The sequence below is a fragment of the Chiloscyllium plagiosum genome, unplaced genomic scaffold (assembly GCF_037043375.1).
Source record: "Chiloscyllium plagiosum isolate Xiang-an unplaced genomic scaffold, Cpla_swu_hap1 HiC_scaffold_4, whole genome shotgun sequence".
Taxonomy (NCBI): Eukaryota; Metazoa; Chordata; class Chondrichthyes; order Orectolobiformes; family Hemiscylliidae; genus Chiloscyllium; species Chiloscyllium plagiosum.
Genome location: NW_028270142.1, coordinates 104,632,817 through 104,655,670, shown reverse-complemented (window position 1 = coordinate 104,655,670; position 22,854 = coordinate 104,632,817). Strand labels below are relative to the sequence as shown.

At 43.3% G+C, this 22,854-nt stretch overlaps 2 protein-coding genes across 3 annotated transcripts in view; one reads left to right on the top strand and one right to left on the bottom strand.

Annotated features, from left to right (window-relative positions):
- The window catches only part of rnf41l (ring finger protein 41, like), a 389,670-nt gene that overhangs the window by 39,217 nt on the left and 327,599 nt on the right, over positions 1–22,854 (bottom strand). The window lies entirely within an intron of this gene.
- rad54b (RAD54 homolog B) overlaps positions 14,328–22,854 on the top strand; it is a 210,860-nt gene continuing 202,333 nt past the window's right edge. Inside the window, exon 1 of the mRNA XM_043688055.2 lies at positions 14,328–14,585. Coding sequence (XP_043543990.1) covers positions 14,466–14,585 — 120 coding nt within the window. The 5' untranslated portion in view covers positions 14,328–14,465. The remainder of the gene's footprint in view (positions 14,586–22,854) is intronic.

The following is a 22,854-nucleotide window of genomic DNA, read 5'->3' as shown; positions in this document are numbered from 1 at the left end:
GATTTACAAGGATGTTGCCATGGTTGGAGGATCTGAGCTACAGGGAGAGGCTGAGCAGGGTGGGGCTGTTTTCCCTGGAGCGTCGGAGGGGTGACCTTATAGAGGTTAACAAAATTATGAGAGGCATAGATAGAATCAATAGGCAAAGTCTTTTCCCTGTGGTTGGGGAGTCCAGAACTAGAGGGCATAGGTTTAGAGTGAGAGGGGAAAGATATAAACGAGACCTAAGGGGCAACTTTTTCACGCAGAGGGTGGTACGTGTATGGAATGAGCTGCCAGAGGATGTGGTGGAGGCTGGTACAATTGCAACATTTAAGAGGCATTTGGATGGGTATATGAATAGGAAGGGTTTGGAGGGATATGGTCCGGGTGCTGGCAGGTGGGACTAGATTGGGTTGGAATATCTGGTCGGCATGGACAGGTTGGACCGAAGGGTCTGTTTCCATGCTGTACATCTCTATGACTCTATGACTTTGATCAAACCCCTTCAATCTTCTAAATTCCAGAGAAAATTGGCTGAATTTGTACAATTTCTCCACATAACCTAACCTGTGAACTCCAGGTAAAATTGTCATTCATTTTATTCCCTCCAAAGTTAGTTTATCCTTCCTAAGATATGGTGCCCAAATCTGCTCACAGTACTCCAAATGGAGTCTAACCAGGATTTTATTTTGCGACTTAACTTCTATGTCCTTATAATCCTGTCCTCTAGATATAAAGGCCAGTAACCCATTAGCCTTCTTGATTATGTTCTGCACTTGTTTGTGGTATTTTAAATATTTATGCACCTTGATCCCCAAGTCTATTTGGACATCCACTGTATTTAACTTTGTACCATTTAGAAAGCACCCTGAACTATCCCTTTTCAGTCCAAAATAGATAACGTGACACTTGCTTACATTGAACTACATCTGCTATAGTTTTGCCCATTCGCCTACTCTATATCTGTTTGTAATTTTATGCTCTACAGTGTCACCTAACTTTATCTCATTATAAAATTTGGATGTATGACTTCCTATAACATAATGCAAATTGTTAATAAATAATGTGAATGATTAAGGTCCTAACACAGATCCTTGTAAAATACCACTGGTCACATCCTATCCTGCCATTTTGAGTGCCTATCCATTATCCCTACTTCCTGTCATCTGCAAATTTACCTTCAAATCTATGGGCTTCTATCTTAGTTAACAGTCTCTTGTGTGAGGCTTTATAAAATGCCTTCTGGGAGACAGTATAAACAACAGCTATAGAAGTTTGGATGTAGTTTTGCTTGCTGAGCTGGAAATTTCATTTCCAGACATTTCGTCCCCCTGCGAGGTAACATCACCAACCCAACGAAACCCAAACATATAATAGAAAGCAGGAATTATCAGCAGTGCTTCATCTGAGGCTCACCGAAGATGTTACCTAGTAGGGTGATGAAAAGTCTGGAAATGAACCTTGCAGCTCAGCGAGCAAACCTATATCCAAAACCCCAACCTGAGCTACAAATCTTCTCAAAACTCGCTAACATCCATAGACATTCCCCTAACCAATACTTTAGTCACCTCGTCAAAAAATTCAATGATGCTTGTCAGGCATGATGTATGTGTGATGTATCCATGCCGTTGATGGAGAAGTGAGACCCTCAGAGTGTTGAAATAATTACATTCAATGTTATTGAAGGCACATACAGGGGACTCAGTAAAATGGCTGACATAGGCAATAGGACATTGGTTAGGCCACTGTTGGAATATTGTGTGCAATTCTGGTCTCCTTCCTTTCGGAAAGATGTTGTGAAACTTGAAAGGGTTTAGAAAAGATTTACAAGGATGTTGCCAGGGTTGGAGGATCTGAGCTACAGTTAGAGGCAATTTGGAGTCTGAAATTTAGCTCAGTGTTAAACAGTAAGACAAGGCTGTGAACTGTCTGTTTGAAATGGAGGCAAGAGTAGTTTACAGAGTGCAAGGTGAGAAAAAAATTCACAGCAATTAGGTAGGGTTTGGAATGTGCTGCTCAATTGAGGTATTCAGGGATGCATTGGATGGTTTCTCAATAGAGGTGCGTAGGATTATGAGAGACCTCTGAAATGATAAAAATGCATTTATGTTCTTCCTTAAATGAGGAGTTCAGTACTATACACAATACTCCAGGTGTGGTCTCACTAGTGCCCTGTAAAACTGATGCATAACCTCCCTACTTTTGTAGTCAATACTTATAATAAACCATAACATTCTATTCGCTTTCCTAATTATTTGCTGTAACCACAGGCTAAATGTTTGCAACTAATGTGCTAGAATAGCCACAACTCTTGCAATTCATACACTCAGACACTGAAATCCCTCACATCCCTGAGCTCTGCAGTTTCTCACATTTAGATAACATACAGTTTTATTTCTCCTGCCAAAATGGTCAATCTTTCAGTTTTTTTCTCAAATTACACTCTACCAGATCTTTGTTCACTGACCTAACCTATGTCCCTTTGTATGTTTTTTATGCCCGCTTCACAACTGACATTCCTAACTATCTTTGTGTGATCAGCAATTGTAGCAATGTACCTTTAGTCTCTTCAAATCATTTATAATAATTGAAAAAATGTTGAAGCTCCAGGAAAAGATGCATTTATGATTACTATATCCTGTTAGCTAGCCATGCAGATATGTTACCCCTCCCCGACACTGTGAACTTTTACTTTCCATAATAACCTTTCACGTGACACTTTCCAGAAGGTTTACTAGAAATATATGTATTCTGGTTCCTCTTCATTCACAGCATGTTAATTATAGAGTCATACAGATGTACAACACGGAAACAGACCCTTCATACCGATCAGTTATCCTAAATAAATGTAGCACCATTTGCCAGTATTTGGCCCATATCCATCTAAATTCTTCCCATTCATATACCCATCCAGATGCCTTTTAAATGTTATAATTGTACCAGCCTTCACCACTTCCTCTGGTAGCTTATTCCTTACACACAACAGTCTGCGTGAAAAAGTTGCCCCTTAGGTCCCTATTAAATCTTTTCTCTCTTACCTTAAACCTATGTCCTCTAGTTTTGGACTCCCCCAACCCTAGGGAAGATACCTTGTCTATTTATCCTATTCATGCCACTCATGATTTCATAAACTTCTATAAGGTCACCCCTCAGCCTCCAACATTCCAGGGTAAATAGCTCCAGTCTATTCAACCTCTTCCTATAGCTCAAACCCTCCAACCCTGGTAACATCCTTGTATATCATTTATGAACCCTTTAAAGTTTCACAACATGCTTGAAAGTGGAGTTGCAGGTAGATAGGATAGTGAAGAAGGCGTTTGGTATGCTTTCCTTTATTGGTCAGAGCACTGAGTACAGGAGTTGGGAGGTGATGTTGTGGCTGTACAGGACATTGGTTAGGCCACTTTTGGAATATTATGTGTACTTGGTCTCACTTGGAGGATTTGAGCTATAGGTAGAGGCTGAATAGCCTGGGGCTGTTTTCCCTGGAGTGTCGGAGGCTGAGGGGTGACCTTATGGAGCTTTATAAAATCATAAGGGGCATGGAGAGGGTAAACAGACAAGGTCTTTTCCCTGATGTGCGGGGAGTTCAGAACTAGAGGACGTAGGTTTAAGATAAGAGGGAAGAGATTTAAAAGGGACCAAAGGGGTAACATTTTCAGCAAGAGAGTGGTGTGTGAGTGGAATGAGCTGCCAGAGGAAGCAGTGGAGGCTGGTACAATTACAACATTTAAAAGGCATCTAGATGGGTAAATGAATAGCAAAGGTTTAGAGGGATTTGGACCTAGTGCTGATAGATGGGACTGGATTAATTTAGGATATCTGGTTGGGATGGACGAGTTGGACTGAAGGGTCTGTTTCTGTGCTGTACTCTATCCTTCCTATAGCAGAGAGATCAGAATTGCATGCAATATTCCAAAACTGGCCTAACCAATGTCCTAAGCAGCCGCAACATGATCTCCCTATTCCTATACGCAATGCACTGACTAATCAAGGCAAGCATACCAAATGTCTTCTTCACTGTCCTATCGACCTGCGACTCACTACCAAGGAACTACAAATTGCAGTCTAAGGTCTCTTTGTTCAGCAACACTCCCCAGGTTCTTACCATCAAGTGTATAAGTCCTGCTTTGATTTGTCTTTCCAAAATGCAACACCTCACATTTCTTCAAAGGACTCCAATAAATTGGTTAAACATGACTTTCTTTTCACAAAACTACATTGATTGCCTTGAAATTTTTATAAGTGATCCTGTATAATGTCTTTAATAATTTTTTGCTTTGGAGTTACTTTTTCTATTGTGTTGCTGTTGTGGCATAAATATCTCTTTAAGAAGGCGTATAATTACATTAGAAGCAGTTTAGAGAAGATTCGCGGAACCATTTCCTGGGTTGATGGAATTATTTTATGATGTAAGGCTGATCAGGTTGGGTTTTTAATAATTGAGGTTTTGAATAAGAAGTGAAATGCATAAGAATCTTGAGGGAACTCTAACAGGAAGGATAGTTCCCCTTGTGGGAGACTAACAGACATATTTTAAAATTGGGGTCTCCCATTAAAGTTTAAAATAAAGATGATTTTCTTCTCTGAGCAAATGTTTGTTCTCTTCCTTAGCAGTGGAGGCAAGGAATTGAACATATTCAAAGTTAAATTAGATAGGTTTTTAATTATGCCATAAATGGCTTGGAGACCATCTAGGAAAGTGGAGCTGAGGCCACAATCAGATCAGCCATGTTCTTACTGAATAATGTACTCCTGCTCCTAATTCTTGTGTTCTTGTGTATTTCTACATTGAATAAATCAGTTTTCAAAGTCTGATTGTGGCCGTAGGCATTTATTAGGTTATCATTTTTGAGAGTTTCATACTAGAACTTTAACGGAAGATCCACATTTTCGGAATGTAATTCATGGTCATCCAGCTCACAAAAGATTTTCTTTCTGATTTTATGTCTTGTAGGAAGAAATAATAACAAAGGATATATCGTGTTTCCTCCTAGTGAGGACATGCTCTTTACCTACATAGCCACTTAAAAAATTCTAGTTTTATAGTATTCAGGCTCTTAAAAACGTTGGAAGATAGTTACACTCTGAAATTTACAACTTCTTTCTTCTATTTCTTACAATAGTTATTGGAATTGCAGTCTTCCTTCTGATGGTTTTTTACTTCTAGTTTCCAAATTTCATCTTCAGGCAACCATTCTCTGCTACACTATTGTATTCCATAAAGTCAGTTAATGAAGAAATAGGGTCAGATGGTGTAGAATCTGTGTGGGTGGAATCGAGGAACTGCAAAGGTGAAAAACCCATAATTGGAGTTACGTACAGGCCTCTCCATACAGTAGTCAGGAGCTAGGCGCAAGGTACACTAGGAGATAGAAAATATGTGTAGAAAAGGCAAAGTTAAAGTGATCATGAGGGATTTCAATATGCAGGTGGACTGGGAAAATCAGGTTGGTAGTGGATTGCAAGAAAAAGAATTTGTGGAATGTCTACGAGATGACTTTTTTGGAGCAGGTTGTGGTGGAGCCCACTAAGGAACAGGCAATATTGGATTTAGTGTTATGCAATGAGGCAGACTTGATAAGGGAACTTAAGGTGAAGAAACCCTTAGAAGGCAGTGAATTTACTCTGCAATTTGAGAGGGAGAAGATCGAATCAGAGGTCACGGTATTACAGCCGAATAAAGGCAACTGCAGAAGCATGAGGGAGGAGCTGGGTAGAATTGACTGGAAGAGGAGCCTAGCAGGAAAGACAGTGGAACAGTAATGGCAGGAATTTCTGGGAGTAATTCAGGAGATACAGCAGAGATTCAGCCTGAGGAAAAAGAAGCATGGTACAAGGAGGATGAGGCAACATAACTGACTAGGGAAGTCAGGGATAGCATAAAAGAAAAAGAAAAAGCATATAATGTGGCAAAGGGCAGTGGGAAAGCAGAGGATAGGGAAGCTTACAAAGACCAACAGAGGGCAACAAAAAAAGAAATAAGGAGGGAGAAGATTAAATATGAGGCTAAGATAGCCAGTAATATAAAGGAATACTGTAAGAGTTTCTTTAAAATATAAAGGGAAAAAGAGAGACAAGAGTGGACATTGGATTACTGGAAAAGTACAATAGAGAGATAGTAGTGGGGAACAAGGAAATGGCTGAGGAACTGAATAATTACTTTGCATCAGTCTTCATGGTGGAAGACGAGAGTAATATCCCAAAACTTCAAGACAGTGAGGGGTCAGAGCTCACTGTGGTGGCCATCGCCAAGGAGAAGGTACTAGAAAAACTGAATGGCCTGAAGTTGGACAAACACCTGGACCAGATGGCTCCACTCCAGAGTTCTAAGGGAAACAGCTGAAGAGATAGTGGAAGTCTTAATGATGATCTTTCAGGAATCACTAGAATCAGGGAAGGTCCCAGAGGACTGGAAAATTACTGTTTAAAAAGAGAGTAAGGCAAAAATGGAAAATTACAGACCGATTAGCACAACATCAATTGTGGGTAATATCCTGGAATCCACTGTGAAGGATGAGATTTCTGAGTACTTGGAAGTGTGTGGTAAAGTAGGGCAAAGTCAGCATGGTTTCATCAAGAGGAGGTCATGCCTGACAAATCTGCTAGAATTCTTTGAGGAAGTAACAAGCAGGCTGGACTAAGGAGAGCCAATGGATGTTATATACCTGGATTTCATGAAGGCCTTTGACAAGGTGTACTGAGTAAGATGAGGGCCCATGATGTTAGAGGCAAGGTGCTCGCATGGATAGAAGCTTAGCTATCTGGCAGAATGCAGAAAGTGGGGATAAAAGGGTCCTTCTCAGGATGGCAGCCGGTGACAAATGGTATTCCGCAAGGCTCAGTCTTGGGACTTAACTTCTCACCTTATAATTAACGACCTAGAAACTGAAGGCATTCTGGCTAATTTTGCAGATGATATAAAGATAGGTACAAGGAGAGGTAGTATTGAGGAGGTGGGTAGCAGCAGAAGGACTTGGACAGGTTAAGAGAGTGGGCAAAGAAGTACACTGTGAGAAAGTGTGAGGTCATGCACTTTGTTAGAAAGAGTAGAGACATGGGACTGTTTTCTAAATGGGGAGAAAATTCAGAAGTCTGAAGTGCAAATAGACTTGGGAGTTCTAGTCCAGGATTCTCTCAAGGTAAACTTGCAGGTTGAGTCAGTAGATGGCATTTATTTTGAGAGGACTTGAATATAAAAACAGGGATGTACTTCTGAAGCTCCACAATGCTCTGGTCAGACTACATTTGGAGTATTGTGCAGTTTTGGGCCCCATATTTCAGGAAAGATGTACTGGCCTTGGAGCTTGTTCAAAGGAGATTAGTGAGAATGGTCCCAGGAATGAAAAGCTTAACATATGAAAATGTTTGAGGACTTACGTCTATACTCAATGGAGTTTAGAAGAAAGAGGTGGGAATCTAATTGAAACATACAGAATACTGAATGGCCTGGACAGAGTAGTTGTTGGGAAGATGCTTCCATTGGTAGGAGAGACTAAGATCCAAGGGCGTAGCCTTAAGGGGAAGATCGTTTAGAATAGAGATAAGGAGAAACTTCTTCAGCCAGTGAGTGGTGATTCTATAGAATTCATTGTCACAGAAGGCTGTGGAGGCCAGGTCATTGAGTATACCTGTATGTAAGACTGAGATAAATAGGTTCTTGAGTATCAAGGAGATCAAGAGTTACGGGGAAGAAGCAGGACAATGGTGTTGAGAACTTACCAGCCATGATTGAGTGGCGGAGCAAACTCAATGGGCTGACTGGCATTGTTTCTGCTCCCATGTCTTATGGTCTTAATAATACTGGAGCCGATCTCTAGTCAGTCAAATGTTTACTCACAAAGTGAAATATTATAGGCATACACCTTCTGTCTCAATGATATCACAGTTTCAGTTATCTGTTTAAGGGAAATCTCAATTAATGCTCTCTACCCCATTTAATTAAACACAATTGACATACAATTAGTAAAACCTAAAACAGGCTCAGAAAACACAAATATGACACTGCCAGCCTTGACAATCACACCTCTTGAATTAGAAGGTTGTGAGACGCACTTTAGCATCCGACGCTCGAGACCTAAGTATAAAATCTGGCTGACACAGGAGTGTCAGAGTCCCATCTTTTGGATGAGGTAGTAAACCAGGGCTCTGGTCCACCTTGTCAACTTACATGAAAGTCCCATACCATTATAAGAAAGCGCAGTGGAGATCTTGCTCGTAATATTGCCACTTTAATCCCATAACTAGAAAAGGATATCTGATTATTATCACACTTATTTTTGGCATGTTACTATGTACAAATTTGATTCTATAGTTTCTATATTTATGATTGTGATTATACGTCAAAACTATTTCAGTACTTACAAAGCAGTTTAGAACACTAAGTTTGAAAAGTACAATCTAAAAAAAGCATAGGCATATGGTAATTCAGGACAAGTCAGATCTCAGAGTGAAACTTGACTTCATGGATCATAGGATTTGTTTTTTGCAACTTGCTTACCATTGTGGTCAGTCATTAGATTAGATTAGATTCCCTACAGTATGGAAACAGGCCCTTCGGCCCAACAAGTCCACACTGATCCTCCGAAGAGTAAGCCACCCAGACCCTATATTTACCCTTGACTAACGTCCCTAAACGCAATGGGAAATTTAGCATGGCTAATTCATCTGACTTGCACATGTTTGGATTGTGTGAAGAAATTGGAGCACCTGGAGGAAACTCATGCAGACATGGGGAGAATGTGCAAACTCCACACAGACAGTCGCCTGAGGTGAGAATCAAACCCAGGTCCCTGTCACTGGTGAGAATATTAAAGATATTCTCACAAGACTGCCAAAGTTCATTTCACAATCAAACCTTCTCCAACCAAAATTCTTTATAGAGACACTCAAACCTAGTAAAGTATCATTCCATCTTAATTCCTTAATTTCTTATTTAACTGATGAGATTGCAAGCATATCCTTTGGCAAATTTCTACATGTTCACTGGATATGATTGTTTCCATTACTGTCTTCCTCTGAGATACAGTCACTGACTTCGCTAACTTTTCCTAACCAACCTTTAAGAAAATTTTATCTATCTATTTTAACTGCTAAAATAAAAGACTTCTCTCTGACTTTGAAAGCTTGGACTGTGTCATGACCATGTATTATAAATCTGAATCACCTACTGACAGAGTAAGCTTTAGCTATAACGTTTTAAAAGGACATACACCCAAATGTTGACTACAAATGTATATTCAGTGCCTGTCTGGAGAGATATATAGTAGAATGTCATACCTGATGAAGTGTCAAGGACGCTTCGATGGGAATAGACATAAAAGGGGAGAAAATGCACTACAGACTAAATTGTAATCTCCTACGTGCATCTCAGACTGTGACCATGATGTTAAAAAAGAAAGCAGTCTGTGCAAGCAATATAGTTGCATCTTCCATTTTGAAGAATACACAGAGACAGGGTTTAGTGGCCTTCCGTCCTGCTGTATGGAGGAGCATACTGTGAAGGTCACAGCTTTGATAACAGTTCTAAGAATCCCTGCAATGCAAGTAAAGAAAGAGAAAATGTTTCTCTCACTCTGAATGCTGGAAGCCAACTAGCCACCAAGCCAGTCAAAAGGAACCAGGATCACAGAAGGACTCCCCTGCTTTGAGTGCTGGGAACCAGCTACCCAGCAGCCATTGTTGAAAGGAACCAGGACAAAATAATGTCAATTAACCTGCAAAACATAAGGACACCTAAATCTCTATCTTGGAGTTCTGTACAATCCATGGCTACCTAGATAATAAGCTATGTTTTTAGCCTTACTGCCAGAGTGGACAATTTTATATTTTGTCATATTTTGCCCCATTTGCCACATATTTGCCAACTCATTTACTTTATCAATATTATTTTTTAATCTCTTTGTGTCCACGTTTAACTTTGCTACCTAACTTTTCTGTTGTCAGCAAATTTGGCAATCATACCTTCTAATAGGTGGGAAAATAAACAGTATCAGTTTTCTGTAATCACAAATATGTACTATAGCTAGGAAATGTAATGTTGTGATTGGATAATATAATCATATGTAATAGTTTAGACATGACTGGATATATAGTCATGTGTACGTGAACTCTGCAAACACAGTTGGATGGAGATATAGGGAGTAATTGTGTAACCTTCTGACTGAAAATTGTTATCTGTAGCAATAGATGACTAGAAGCTTGTTATCTGTAAAACTGATATAAAATATACATCCTTATAATAGAGTTTTGGCTGTATGTCATTTTCTTGAAGCATATATCTCCCATACATACATGAATAACAACAAAGGACACTGTGTCTCATCTGGTTTCAGATGAAATAAAGGGTTAAACACACCCTTACACTTACATTCCTTCATCTTAAATTATTGATATAAACTGCAAACAGTTGAGGTACCAGAAATGATCCTTGTAGCTTACCACTGATCACGTCTTGCTAACCCAAAAAGGACTGATTGACATCTACTCTTGGTTTGTTGTTAATTAGCAAATCTTGCATCTGCCAATATGCTAGCCCCATATTATGAGCTTTAAATTTCTGTGACAAAATTTGATGTGGCACCTTATCAAATACTTTCTGGAAATCTAAGTACTGTATTGCCATCCACTGGTTCCTGGCCACTCATTTAACCTGCATATATCTGCAGACTCTTTGTGCCATCCTCACCACTTGCCTTCCACCTACTTTAGTGTCATCCAAAATCTTAGTGATAGTACATTCACTTCTCTCATCCAAGTTATTATTGTAAATAATTATGGCCCCAGCGGCATTCCTTTAGTTACATGCTGTCATCCTGGATTTTCATTTTTATTCACTCATGGGATGTGGGTATTGCTTTATTGTCCATTCCTAGTTGCCTTTGAGAAAGTGGTGGTCAGCTGCCTCTGTGAAACACTGCAGTCCATGTGCTATAGGTATGTGCTGAGGAAGGAATTCCAGGATTGTATCCTAACACCACCAAAGGAATGGCAGTGTATTTCCAAGTCTGGATGGTGAGTGGCTTGGAGATGGTGGTTTTCCCATGCATCTGCTGTAATTGACCTTCTAGATGGAAGTGGACGTGGGTTAGGAAGGTGCTGTTTTAGAATCTTTGGTGAAATTTCTGCAATGCATCTTGTAGATAGTACACACCGTTGCTACAGTGCATTAATGGTGACAGAGTGGATGTAGTTCCAATCAAGTGGGTTGCTTTGTCCTTATGGTGTCAAGCTTCTTGTGTTGTTGGATCCAGGCTGGTAGGGAGTATTCTAACACAGTCCTGACTTGTATTTTGTAATTGGTGGACAGGCTTTGGGGAATCAGGAGGTGAATTACTTGCTGCGGTATTCCTAGCTTCTGACATTTAGCCAATATTTGTGTGGCAAGTTCAGGTGAATTTGTGGTCAATGGTAACCCCCAAGAAATTGACAGGGGGGATTCAGTGATGGTAATATCATTGAATGTCAAGGGACCATGGTTAGATTCTCTCTTATTGGAAATTGTCAGTACCTGGTATTTATGAGGCACTGAAAATATTTGCCACTTTTCAACCCAAACCTGGATATTTTGGGGCGGCCCGGTGGCACAGTGGTTAGCACTGCTGCCTCACAGCACCAGAGACCCGGATTCAATTCCCACCTCAGGCAACTGTCTGTGTGGAGTTTGCACATTCTCCCTGTGTCTCCGTGAGTTTCCTCCGGGTGCTCCGGTTTCCTCCCACAGTCCAAAAATGTGCAGGTTAGGTGAATTGGCCATGCTAAATTGCCCGTAGTGTTAGGTGAAGGGGTAAATGTAGGGGAATGGGTCTGGGTGGGTTGCTCTTCGGAGGGTCAGTGAGGACTTGTTGGACCGAAGGGCCTGTTTCCACACTGTAACTAATCTAATTGTCCAGATATTGTTGCATTTGAACATGGACTGCTTCCGAAGAATTGCAGATGGTGCTGAACATTGTGCAATCATTGTTGAACATTCCCATTTCTGACCTAATGAAACAGCTGAAGATGGTTAGGTCCAGACATTCCATGAGAAATTGCTACAGTGATGTCCTGGAAATTAAATGACTAACCTTCCATAACCATAATTATCTTGCTCTGTGTCACATATAGCTACTCAGAGGAGTTTTCTCCCTGATTCCTATTGACTATTTTGTCAGTGCTCCTTGATTCCACGCTGGGTCAATGCAGCCTTGATGTCAAGTGCAGTCACTCGCACCTCACCTCTGGAGTTCAATTCTTTTGTCCAGAGATGTCTTTCAAAGATGGTTGACCTTCAATAACAACAGCCATTCTCATATGTACCAGGTATGACTCCAACAAATGCCGCATACCCCTTTGTTCCAATTCTCTGTCTTCTATTAATTAAATAATTCCCTATATATACTAATAATAGGTGGAGGCAGGTTCAGGTGAGGAATTCAAGAAAATATTGGATTATTTGGATAGAAATAGTGTGCAAGGGTATGAGGAAAAGGCAGAAGATTAGTATTAGGTAATGATGCTCAATTGAAGAGCCCATAGAGGCACGATTGGCCAGATCTGTAACAATTCTGTGATACTACTCCCAACACCATGAGCTTTTACAAAGTAGCCTAATGTGTGGTAGTTATTCAAATACCTTTTGGAAATCCAAATATATTACACCTACTGGTTTCCCTTTATCTATGCTGCTTGTTACCTCATAGAATAAAATCATAGAACCCCTACAGAGCAGATAGAGGCCATTCTGCCCATCAAACCTGTACCAACCCTCTGAAAAACCGCGTTTACCATGGCTAATCCACCAAGTCTGCACATAGAGTCATAGGGATGTACATCACAGAAACAGATCCCTTGGTACAACTCATCCGTGCCGACCAGATATCCTAAATTAATCTAGTCCCATTTGCCAGCACTTGGCCCATATCCCTCTAAACCCTTCCTATTCATATACCCATCCAGATGTCTTTTAAATGTTGTAATTATACTCGCCTCCACCACTTGCTCAGGCAACTCATTCCATACACGCACCACACTTTGCGTGAAAAAGTTGCCCCTTAGGTCTCTTTTATATCTTTCCCCTTTCACCCTAAACCTATGCCCTCTAGTTCTGGACTCGCAATGCCAGGGAAAAGACTCTGTCTACTTATCCTATCCTTGCCCCTCATTATTTTGTAAATCTCTATAAGGTCATCCCTCAGCCTCCTCCATAAGGATTTGGAATGACTGTCCCAACCTTTCTTATTTTTATTTCAAAAATATACTTTATTCATAAAATACTTTGATGATCTGTACAACTGGACATGCCATACATATGTAAACATTCCATTTATTTGCATACCGAAAACCGTAAATTCCTATTTACAGGTCTGTACGATTACATTTTTAGCTGAGGCGTCAGCAGAGCCCAAATGACTGCGCGGGCCCCCTGTTCTTCTTTAGGCAGGCAGATGTTACACGGTGGTCTTTCCCCATCACGCCTTGGCGGCAGCTGCCCCAAGCTTCAGCGCGTCCCTCAACACGTAGTCCTGGACCTTGGAATGTGCCAGTCTGCAACACTCAGTCGGGGTCAACTCCTTCAGCTGGAAGATCAACAGGTTTCGGACCGCCCAGAGAGCGTCCTTCACCAAGTTGATGATCCTCAAGGTACAGTTGATGTTCGTCTCGATGTGCGTCCCGGGGAACAGGCCGTAGAGCACGGAGTCCCGCGTCACGGCGCTGCTCGGGACGAACCTCGACAAACACCATTGCATTCCTCTCCAGACTCCTTCTGCGTAGGTACATTCTAGAAGGAGGTGTGTGATAGTCTCGTCCCCCCCGCAGCCGCTTCGAGGGCAGTGTGCGGTGCGGCTGAGAGTCCGGGCGTGCATAAAGGATCTCACAGGCAGAGCCCTTCTCACCACCAGCCAAGCCATGTCTTGGTGCTTTTTGGAAAGTTCTGGCGATGAGGCATTCTGCCAAATGGCTTTGACAGTCTGCTCAGGGAACCATTCGATAGGATCCGCCCTCTCCTTTTCCTGAAGGGTCTCAAGTACACTATGTGCTGACCACTTCCTGATGGACTTGTGGGCGCTATGTGCCTGTCTGCAGCACTCAGTTGTCCACAGCTTGGGTGGATTGGGTTGATGGTCCTCCAGCAGTTGTTTGTTTTGGTGCAAGTCACTGGGGACTAAACTCATCTCCTTTGCAGCCCTGCTTGCAAAGGCAGATTCCAGAGTGGAGAGGCAATGGTAAATAGGATAAAGCTTTATATTTCGCCGCATCAGTGGGACAAGGCCTCGATAGACTTGTGAAAGCAAATACAGTGTTTGACGAGGGTGAAGTGAGAGCAGCACATGCGCACTGCGCTGTACGGCAGCTCCCTCGGAAGCGGGAAACACGAAGTGACCGAGCGGCGACATTTTATCACCGTCCGCCGGGAGGCCGGGCCCACCTGGAACCGCGGGCTTAGATCATGTCCAGGCAGCCAGGTACCTCTCTCCAGGAGGCTAGACTGACAGGCGATTGAAATGCGGAGGTCTGCAGCTCCGAGTCAGCTCAGCGGCAACGCAGCTAAAAGGTTCAAGTTTATCCCCCCCGGGGTCAGGGGGCCTGCTTCAGCAACCGCCAGTCTCCCCGCAAGGAGTCAGGTACAATCTAAATTAAATTAAAATGTACCTGCAGTCTGTTTCGAGTTTGTCGCTTAGCTGTCACAGGCTTGTTGTGGTAACCGCTGCTGATGTGGACACGTCTGCAAAACTTTAATTCCCATCATTGTGGCCGGGGAGCACCACAGGCAGTATCTTATGCAATCTACAGACTAACTGTGAGTTTATGAAGACCCCATGCTGCGCTCTGTGATCCTACTCTATGTGTAGCTCTCTAGGAACATTAATTTATTCCAGTTTTCCTTTTGGCTGCAGGGACGTCATAGTTGGCTTCAAGTTAGGAGGAGAAGGTATCCAAAGTTAGTCTTTTAATATTAATTAGTATTCACTCACTGAGGCTTTATATTTGGTGATGAACAGGCTTAAGCCTTGTTTCTGGAGCTTTGTCCCCCAGCCTCATCATCGTCAAGTTTGCTGTTTTACCTTCAATGGACTATTGCAGATAACTGATGCAGCCATTCATTACGGGACCTAGCAGCAACACGTTGTTGGGTCAGGCTTTCTTGCCAAACTGCTTATTCTTTATTGAACATTCTGTAATATAAAGTTAATTCCAGGCTTATTTTCTCCACTACAAACCGCTTTCTTACATGCCTCACTTCCAATGATAACTATGAGACATTCAATTTCTGCCTTGTCTCTAAGAGCACGGCTCCTTCAGGTAGCGAGTGGGGCAGGATCATAGGATACAGAATTTATGGCAGAGGATCAAAGTGTCATACAGTTTGTGATGCAATGTATTGAACAAAGCTAGATTGTTCTTAAGTCTATAGTCACTTAGAATGGGGTTGCAGGTTTCAATTAATGAATATGTAAATCTCAGAACTTCTTTCAAGTCACATTCCTGAGATAATTTAAGGTTTTATGTAAAATAAAAGTGGCATCTCAGCTCAGACATTAAAGGTGTGAGGACCATTGGTCTTGCAGCAGACATGGAGGAATTCATCAGACGAATGAGACTCTGGAGATTCTTCCAAGATGTTGGCAATGAGCCCAATGAGACAACCGACGAGCTGGAACAATCACCAGAGAGATCCGTAGTGGAGCGACCAAAGAATGAGTCAATTTGGATCCATCCGGAGGGCCGTTGCCCTGGGCTTGACACATTTGTTCAAATTGTCAGGAAATGTGTAAATGCCAGATTCATCAGCTGCAATCACAAGGTATAGCAAAACATCATCTGAACGCAATGCAACACCATCCATGCTTTTGAGATCAATCACAACATTGTCATCAAACCAGCAGACAAAGAAGGTGCCATCGTCATTCAGAATAGAACAGACTACTGCAAGGAAGTATACTGACAACTGAACAACTAGGAACATGACAGGCTACTACCAGTCGATTCAACCAAAGAACACGCCCATGAACTAAACAGATTGATAAAGACATTTGATCCAGTCTTTAAAGGTACCCTATGACTCTCATCTCAAGTGCTTCTCGTATAGGGGACTTCTGTTGCCTTCCGAAGATACACAAAGCCAAAACATCTGGTCATTCCGTCATATCAGGCAACGGCGCCCTGTGTGAGATTCTCTCTTGGTATGGAAGTGAGGTCTGCAGATGCTGCCTGACCAGCTGCGCTTTTCCAGCAGATGCTGCCTGACCTGCGCTTTTCCAGCAACACATTTTCAGCTCTCTTGGTATGTCAAGGGTATAGAAAACACATTGTACATGGGACCCCTAGCTCCTGTTGCGACACGATAGATTTCTTACAGAAACGCAGCACCCACGGACCAGTCGAACCTGGAAGATTCCTTGTCACAATGAATGTTTTGGCATTCTACACCAGTATCCCCTATGACAACAGCATTGCTGCAACAGCCTCAGCACTCGATACTAACAACTGCCAATCTCCAGGCACCATTCTACAACTTGTTTGCTTTATCCCCGATCACAACGTCTTCACCTTTGACAACCAGTTCTTCATCCAGACTCATGGAACAGCCATGGGAACCAAATTTGCACCCCAATATGCTAACATTTTCATGCACGAGTTCAGACAAGACTTCCTTGCTGCACAGGGCCTCTAACGAATACAATGCACCAGATATATTGGCGACATTTTCTTTTTTTTTAGATTACATTTTCTTTTTTTTTAGATTACATTACAATGTGGAAACAGGCCCTTTGGCCCAACAAGTCCACACCAACCCACCGAAGCGCAACCTGCCCATACCCCTACATTTACCCCTTACCTAACGCTACGGGCAATTTAGCATGGCCAATTCACCTGACCTGCACATCTTTGGACTGTGGGAGGAAACCGGAGCACCCGGAGGAAACCCACGCAGACACTGGGAGAACGTGCAAACTCCACACAGTCACCTGAGGCGGGAATTGAACCCGGGTCTCTGGCGCTGTGAGGCAGCAGTGCTAACCACTGTGCCACCGTGCCGCCCATTCTCTGGAGACAACTACACAGTGATATCAACAAGTTTAATACCACCATCAGACTTGCCATGGATTACTGTTTATTCTCATTCTTGAATATAAGCATCTCCATCAAGGAGGGCTGCTCAGTACTTCATGATGCTGCAAGTCCACGGATAACCTCATGATGCTGCACTTCTCTAGCTTCCACTCCAAACATATTAAAACAGCTATCCTCCACACATAAGCTCTATGCATACACAGGATCTGCTCAGATGAGGAGGAACGTGACAGTTGAGCATCTCCTCATAACAACAGGATATCACCAGTTCCCAAGTGCCACAGCGAGAAACCATAATCTCCTCCTCAGGAGACAGACACTAGAGACGACCAGTAAGGTACCCTTTGTTGTCTAGTATGTCCTGGGAGTGGAGAAACTATGCAGCCTGCAACACATTATCGATGAGGATAAGCACCTCGCCAGGATCTTCCTTACGCTTCCACTTCTCTCCATTAAACAACCGCCAAACCTTAGACAGACCATTGTTTGTAGCAAACTGCCCAGCCTTCAGGACAATATCGATCACAACATCATACATGTCATGTCATGGCAACCACTGCAAGACATGTCAGAGTGTCAACATGGATGCTACTATTACATGTGGGGACGCCACCCACCACATGCACGGCAGGTACTCATGTGACTCTGCCAATGTTGTCTATCTCATACGCTGCAGGCAAGGATGTCCTGAGGCATGGTACATTGGCAAGACCAAGTAGACGCTATGACAATGGATGAATGGACACCGTTCAGCAATCGCCAGACAGGGATGTTCCCTCCCAATTGGGGAACACTTCAGTGGTCAAGGACTTTTGGCCTTAGATCTTTGGGTGACCACCCTCCAAGGAGAAAGTGAGGACTGCAGATGCTGGAGATCAGAGCTGAAAAATGTGTTGCTGGAAAAGCACAGCAGGTCAGGCAGCATCAAAGGAGCAGGAGAATCGAAGTTTCGGGCATAAGCCCTTCTTCAGGAATGAGGAGGGTGTGCTAAGCAGGCTAAGATAAAAAGATAGGGAGGAGGGACTTGGGGGAGGGGGGGTGCGTTGGGAATGCGATAGATGGAAGGAGGTTAAAGTGAGGGTGATAGGCCGGAATGGGGGTCGGGGCGGAGAGGTCGGGAAGAAGATGACCTGCAAACTTCTTCCCAACCTCTCCGCCCCCACCTTCTCTCTGGCCTATCACCCTCACCCTTAACCTCCTTCCACCTATCGCATTCCCAACGCCCCAGGATGGCCTGAACTGGCAACTCTGGTTCCTGTCACACTAGAGGTAACCCCACTACATTATACACTTTACGCACAAACATGCACGCGCACACACACACACACACACGTCTATGGGATGCATTTGTATTTGCAGATATACTCTGTTTTGTTCAAAAAGCACACAATCTGTACGCAGTCAGTCCATCTGACATTTTATTGAACCAGTCTGACTCAGTGGTTTGGAGGTGCTGGTATTGGACTGGGGTGTACAAAGTTAAACATCAAACAAGCTTTCGGAGCGCTGCTGATGAACCACCTGATGAAGGTGCAGCGCTCCGAAAGCTAGTGCTTCCAAGTAAATCTGTTGGACTATAACCTGGTGTTGTGTGATTTTTAACTTAAATGTGACCCAAGCTTGGGATACAGACAGACTCTAACCTAACACCTTTTAATGCATTGTCTGAGCTGAGATGTCACTTATTTAAAATTAAATCTTGTTATCTCAGGAATATGACTTGAAAGAAATTCTGGGATTTACATATTAATGAATCGAAACCTGCAACCCCATCCTAAGTGACTAAAGACTTAACAGCAATTTAGGTTTGTTCAATACATCGTATCAGTTGTATGACACTTTGGTCTTTTACTATAAATTCTGTGTCATATGATCCTGTCCCACGAGCTACCTGGTGATGGAGTAGCGCTCCAAAAGCTTGTATTTCCAAAGAAACCAATTGTACTGTAACCTGGTGTGATTTTCAACTTTGTCCATCCAGGTCCAACACCTATACCTCCACATCTTGTCTCTAAAATTGAGACCAGCTGTTCAGGAGAAGTGGGTGCCCTTATCAAGGTAGCATTTTGCTGAGAATGGCATCAAGGTGCTTAAACTAAATTGAATTCAGTGACAATTCACTGATTAAAGGTACACTAACACAAAGATTGTGATTGTTGGAAAGCAATCATCCCCATGGGAGACTGGTTAGCAAGGTTAGATCTCATGGAATACAGGGAGAACTAGCCATTTGGATACAGAACTGGCTCAAAAGGTAGAAGACGGAGGGTGGTGATGGAGGGTTGTTTTTCAGACTGGAGGCCTGTGACCAGTGGAGTGCCATAAGGATCGGTGCTGGGTCCTCTCCTTTTTTTCATTTACATAAATGATTTGGATGCGAGCATAAGCGGTACAGTTAGTAAGTTTGCAGATGACACCAAAATTGGAGGTGTAGTGGACAGTGAAGAGGGTTACCTCAGATTACAACAGGATCTTGACCAGATGGGCCAATGGGCTGAGAAGTGACAGATGGAATTTAATTCAGATAAGTGCGAAGTGCTGCATTTTGGGAAAGCAAATCTTAGGACTTAATGGCAAGGTCCCAAGGAGTGTTGCTGAACAAAGAGACCTTGGAGTGCAGGTTCATAGCTCCTTGAAAGTGGAGTCCCAGGTAGATAGGATAGTGAAGGCAGCGTTTGGTATGCTTTCTTTTATTGGTCAGAGTATTGAGTACAGGAGTTGGGAGGTCATCGGAAGGATGTTGTGAAACTTGAAAGGGTTCAGAAAAGATTTACAATGATGTTGCCAGGGTTGGAGGATTTGAGCTATAGGGAGAGGCTGAACAGGCTGGGGCTGTTTTCCTTGGAGCGTCGGAGGCTAAGGGTTGACCTGATAGAGGTTTACAAAATTATGAGGGTCATGGATAGGGTAAATAGGCAAAGTCTTTTCCCTGGGGTTAGAGAGTCCAGAACTAGAGGTTTCGGGTGAGAGGGGAAAGATATAAAAGAGACCTAAGGGCCGACGTTTTCACACAGAGGGTGGTACGTGTATGGAATGAGCTGCCAGAATAAGTGGTGGAGGCTGGTACATTTAAGAGGCATTTGGATGGGTATATGAATAGGAAGGGTTTGGAGGGATATGGGCCGGGTGCTGGCAGGTGGGTTGAGATATCTGGTTGGGATATCTGGTCAGCATGGAAGGATTGGACCGAAAGATCTGTTTCCATGCTGTACATCTCTATGACTATATCTGAGTCCAAAGACATTGCTGCAGTAGTTTCTTTGGGTAGTATCCGAGGTCAACTCAGCAGTGTCACCAACAACCTTACAGTCACATCTTAAGCTAATAAAAGTCACAAATTTAACAAAGTTTTAGTGAAGGCCTTTTACTGCTGCTACATGTACTATTTGACCTTGGACTTGCCCATGCCGGTATAAATGTTTCTTAGTTTTTTGTTCAAGTCTGAGTTTATCACACTCAAACATCAGTTCAAAAGTGAATTGTTCACTGTATGGTGTTCAGCACCATCGAGACAGGTACTGAAGCACTCTGTGCTCGTACGCAGCACGAGCATGGAAATGTTCAGGCTTGGGCTGATAACTCCCTCTCTCACCTCCCTCCCCTTCCTGCACCTCTCCATCTCCATTAATGACGACCGACTTGACACTGACGTTTTTTACAAACCCACTGACTTCCACAGCTACCTGGATTACAACTCTTCCCAACCTACCTCTTGCAAAAATGCCATCCCGTATTCCCAATTCCTCCGCCTCTGCCGTATTTGCTCCCATGAGGATCAGTTCCACCACAGAACACACCAGATGGCCTCCTCCTTTAGAGACAGCAATTTCCCTTCCCACGTGGTTAAAGATGCCCTCCAATGCATCTCGTCCACCTCCTGCCCCTCCGCCCTCAAACCCCACCCCTCCAACCGTAACAAGGACAGAACTCCCCTGGTACTCACCTTCCACTCTATCAACCTTTGCTTAAACCACATCATCTGAAGACATTTCCGCCGCCTCCAAACGGACCCCACCACCTTGGATATATTTATTTCCCTCCCCACCCATTTCCGCTTCCCGCAAAGATCGTTCCCTCCGTGACTACCTGGTCAGGTCCATGCCCCCCAACAACCCATCCTCCCTTCCTGGCACCCTCCCCCGACACTGCAGGAATTGCAAAACCTGCGCCCACACCTCCTCCCTCACCTCCATCCAAGGCCCTAAAGGAGCCTTCCACATCCATCAAAGTTTTACCAGCACATCCACCAATATCATTTATTGTATCCGTTGCTCCAGATGCAGTCTCCTTTACATTGGGGAGGCTGGACGCCCCCTAGCAGAGCGCTTTAGGGAACATCTCTGGGACACCTGCACCAATCAATCCCACCGCCCTGTGGTCCAACATTTCAACTCCCCCTCTCACTCTGCCGAGGACATGGAGGTCCTGGGCCTCCTCCACCACCCGATGCCTGGAGGAAGAACGCCTCACCTTCCGCCTCGGAACACTTCAACCCCATGGCATCAATGTGGATTTCACCAGTTTCCTCATTTCCCCTTCCCCCACCTCACCCTAGCTCCAACCTTCCAGCTCAGCACTGTCCTCATGACCTGTACTACCTGCTTATCTTCCTTCCCTCCTTTCTGACCTATCACCTTCATCCCCACCCCCATTCACCTCATTGTACTCTTTGCTACCTTCCCCCACCCTCCTCCCTGACCTATCACCTATCCCCACCCCCACCCCCCTCTCACTTATCTTTCCACTCTGCAGGCACCCTGCCTTTATTCCTGATGAAGGGCTTTTGCCCAAAGCGTCGATTTTCCTGCTCCTCAGTTGCTGCCTGACCTGCTGTGCTTTTCCAGCACCACTCTAATCTAGACTCTGGTTTCCAGCATCTGCAGTCCTTGATTTAACTTGGGCTGATAAGTGGCAAGTAACATTTGTGCCACACAAGTAGTAACTGATGATTTATCTCCAGCAAATTAGACAATCTTCCCTTGACATTTTAATGATGTTACCATTGTTAAATTTGCCATCTCCATCATCACCCAGGTTACTAGGAAGCAGAAACCTAACTATACATATTGTGGCTGCAAAGGCAGATCAGGGGCTGGAAATGCTGTGTTGTGAATGATGTCTGCCTCTCCAAAACGTAACCACTATCTACAATTCACAAGTCAGGAGTATGTCAGAATGTCCTTCACTTACGTTGATGAGCGCAGATCCCGTGACACTCAAAGATTAACAACATCCAGGACACAAGAGAATGTCTAATCAACACCTCTTCCACTACTATAATGATTCACTGTGTCTACACTGGTGCATAGTGGCAGCAGTGTACGCTACATACAAGAAGGTCTACCATAACTAATCTAGGTTCCTGTAACACCATTTTCCAAATTGGAAACTTCTTCCATTGAGCATACTTGAGAACGTCATCACAGAATTTTTTCTTTGAGTTCATATGGTTCTGACTTGGGACTCAATTTCCCTTCCACCAATTCCTTTGAAACAGTGCTATGATGTACCTGCATGAGATGGAGCATTGTCTTTTTATTATTCTTTCATATGATGTTAGTGTTGCAGGCTAGGCCAGCATTTATTGCCCATGTGTAATTACCCTTGAGAAAGTGGTAGTGAGCTGCCTTCTTGAATCACTGAAGTCCATTTTGGGTAGGTACAACCACAATGCTGTTAGGAAGTGAGTTTTGGAATCTTTATGCAGCCACATTGAAGGAATTATGTTATATTTTTGGATGATGAATGTCTTGGAGGGAAACTTGCAGGTGGTGGTGTTCCCATGTATCTGCTGTCCTTGGCTTCTAGGTGATACTG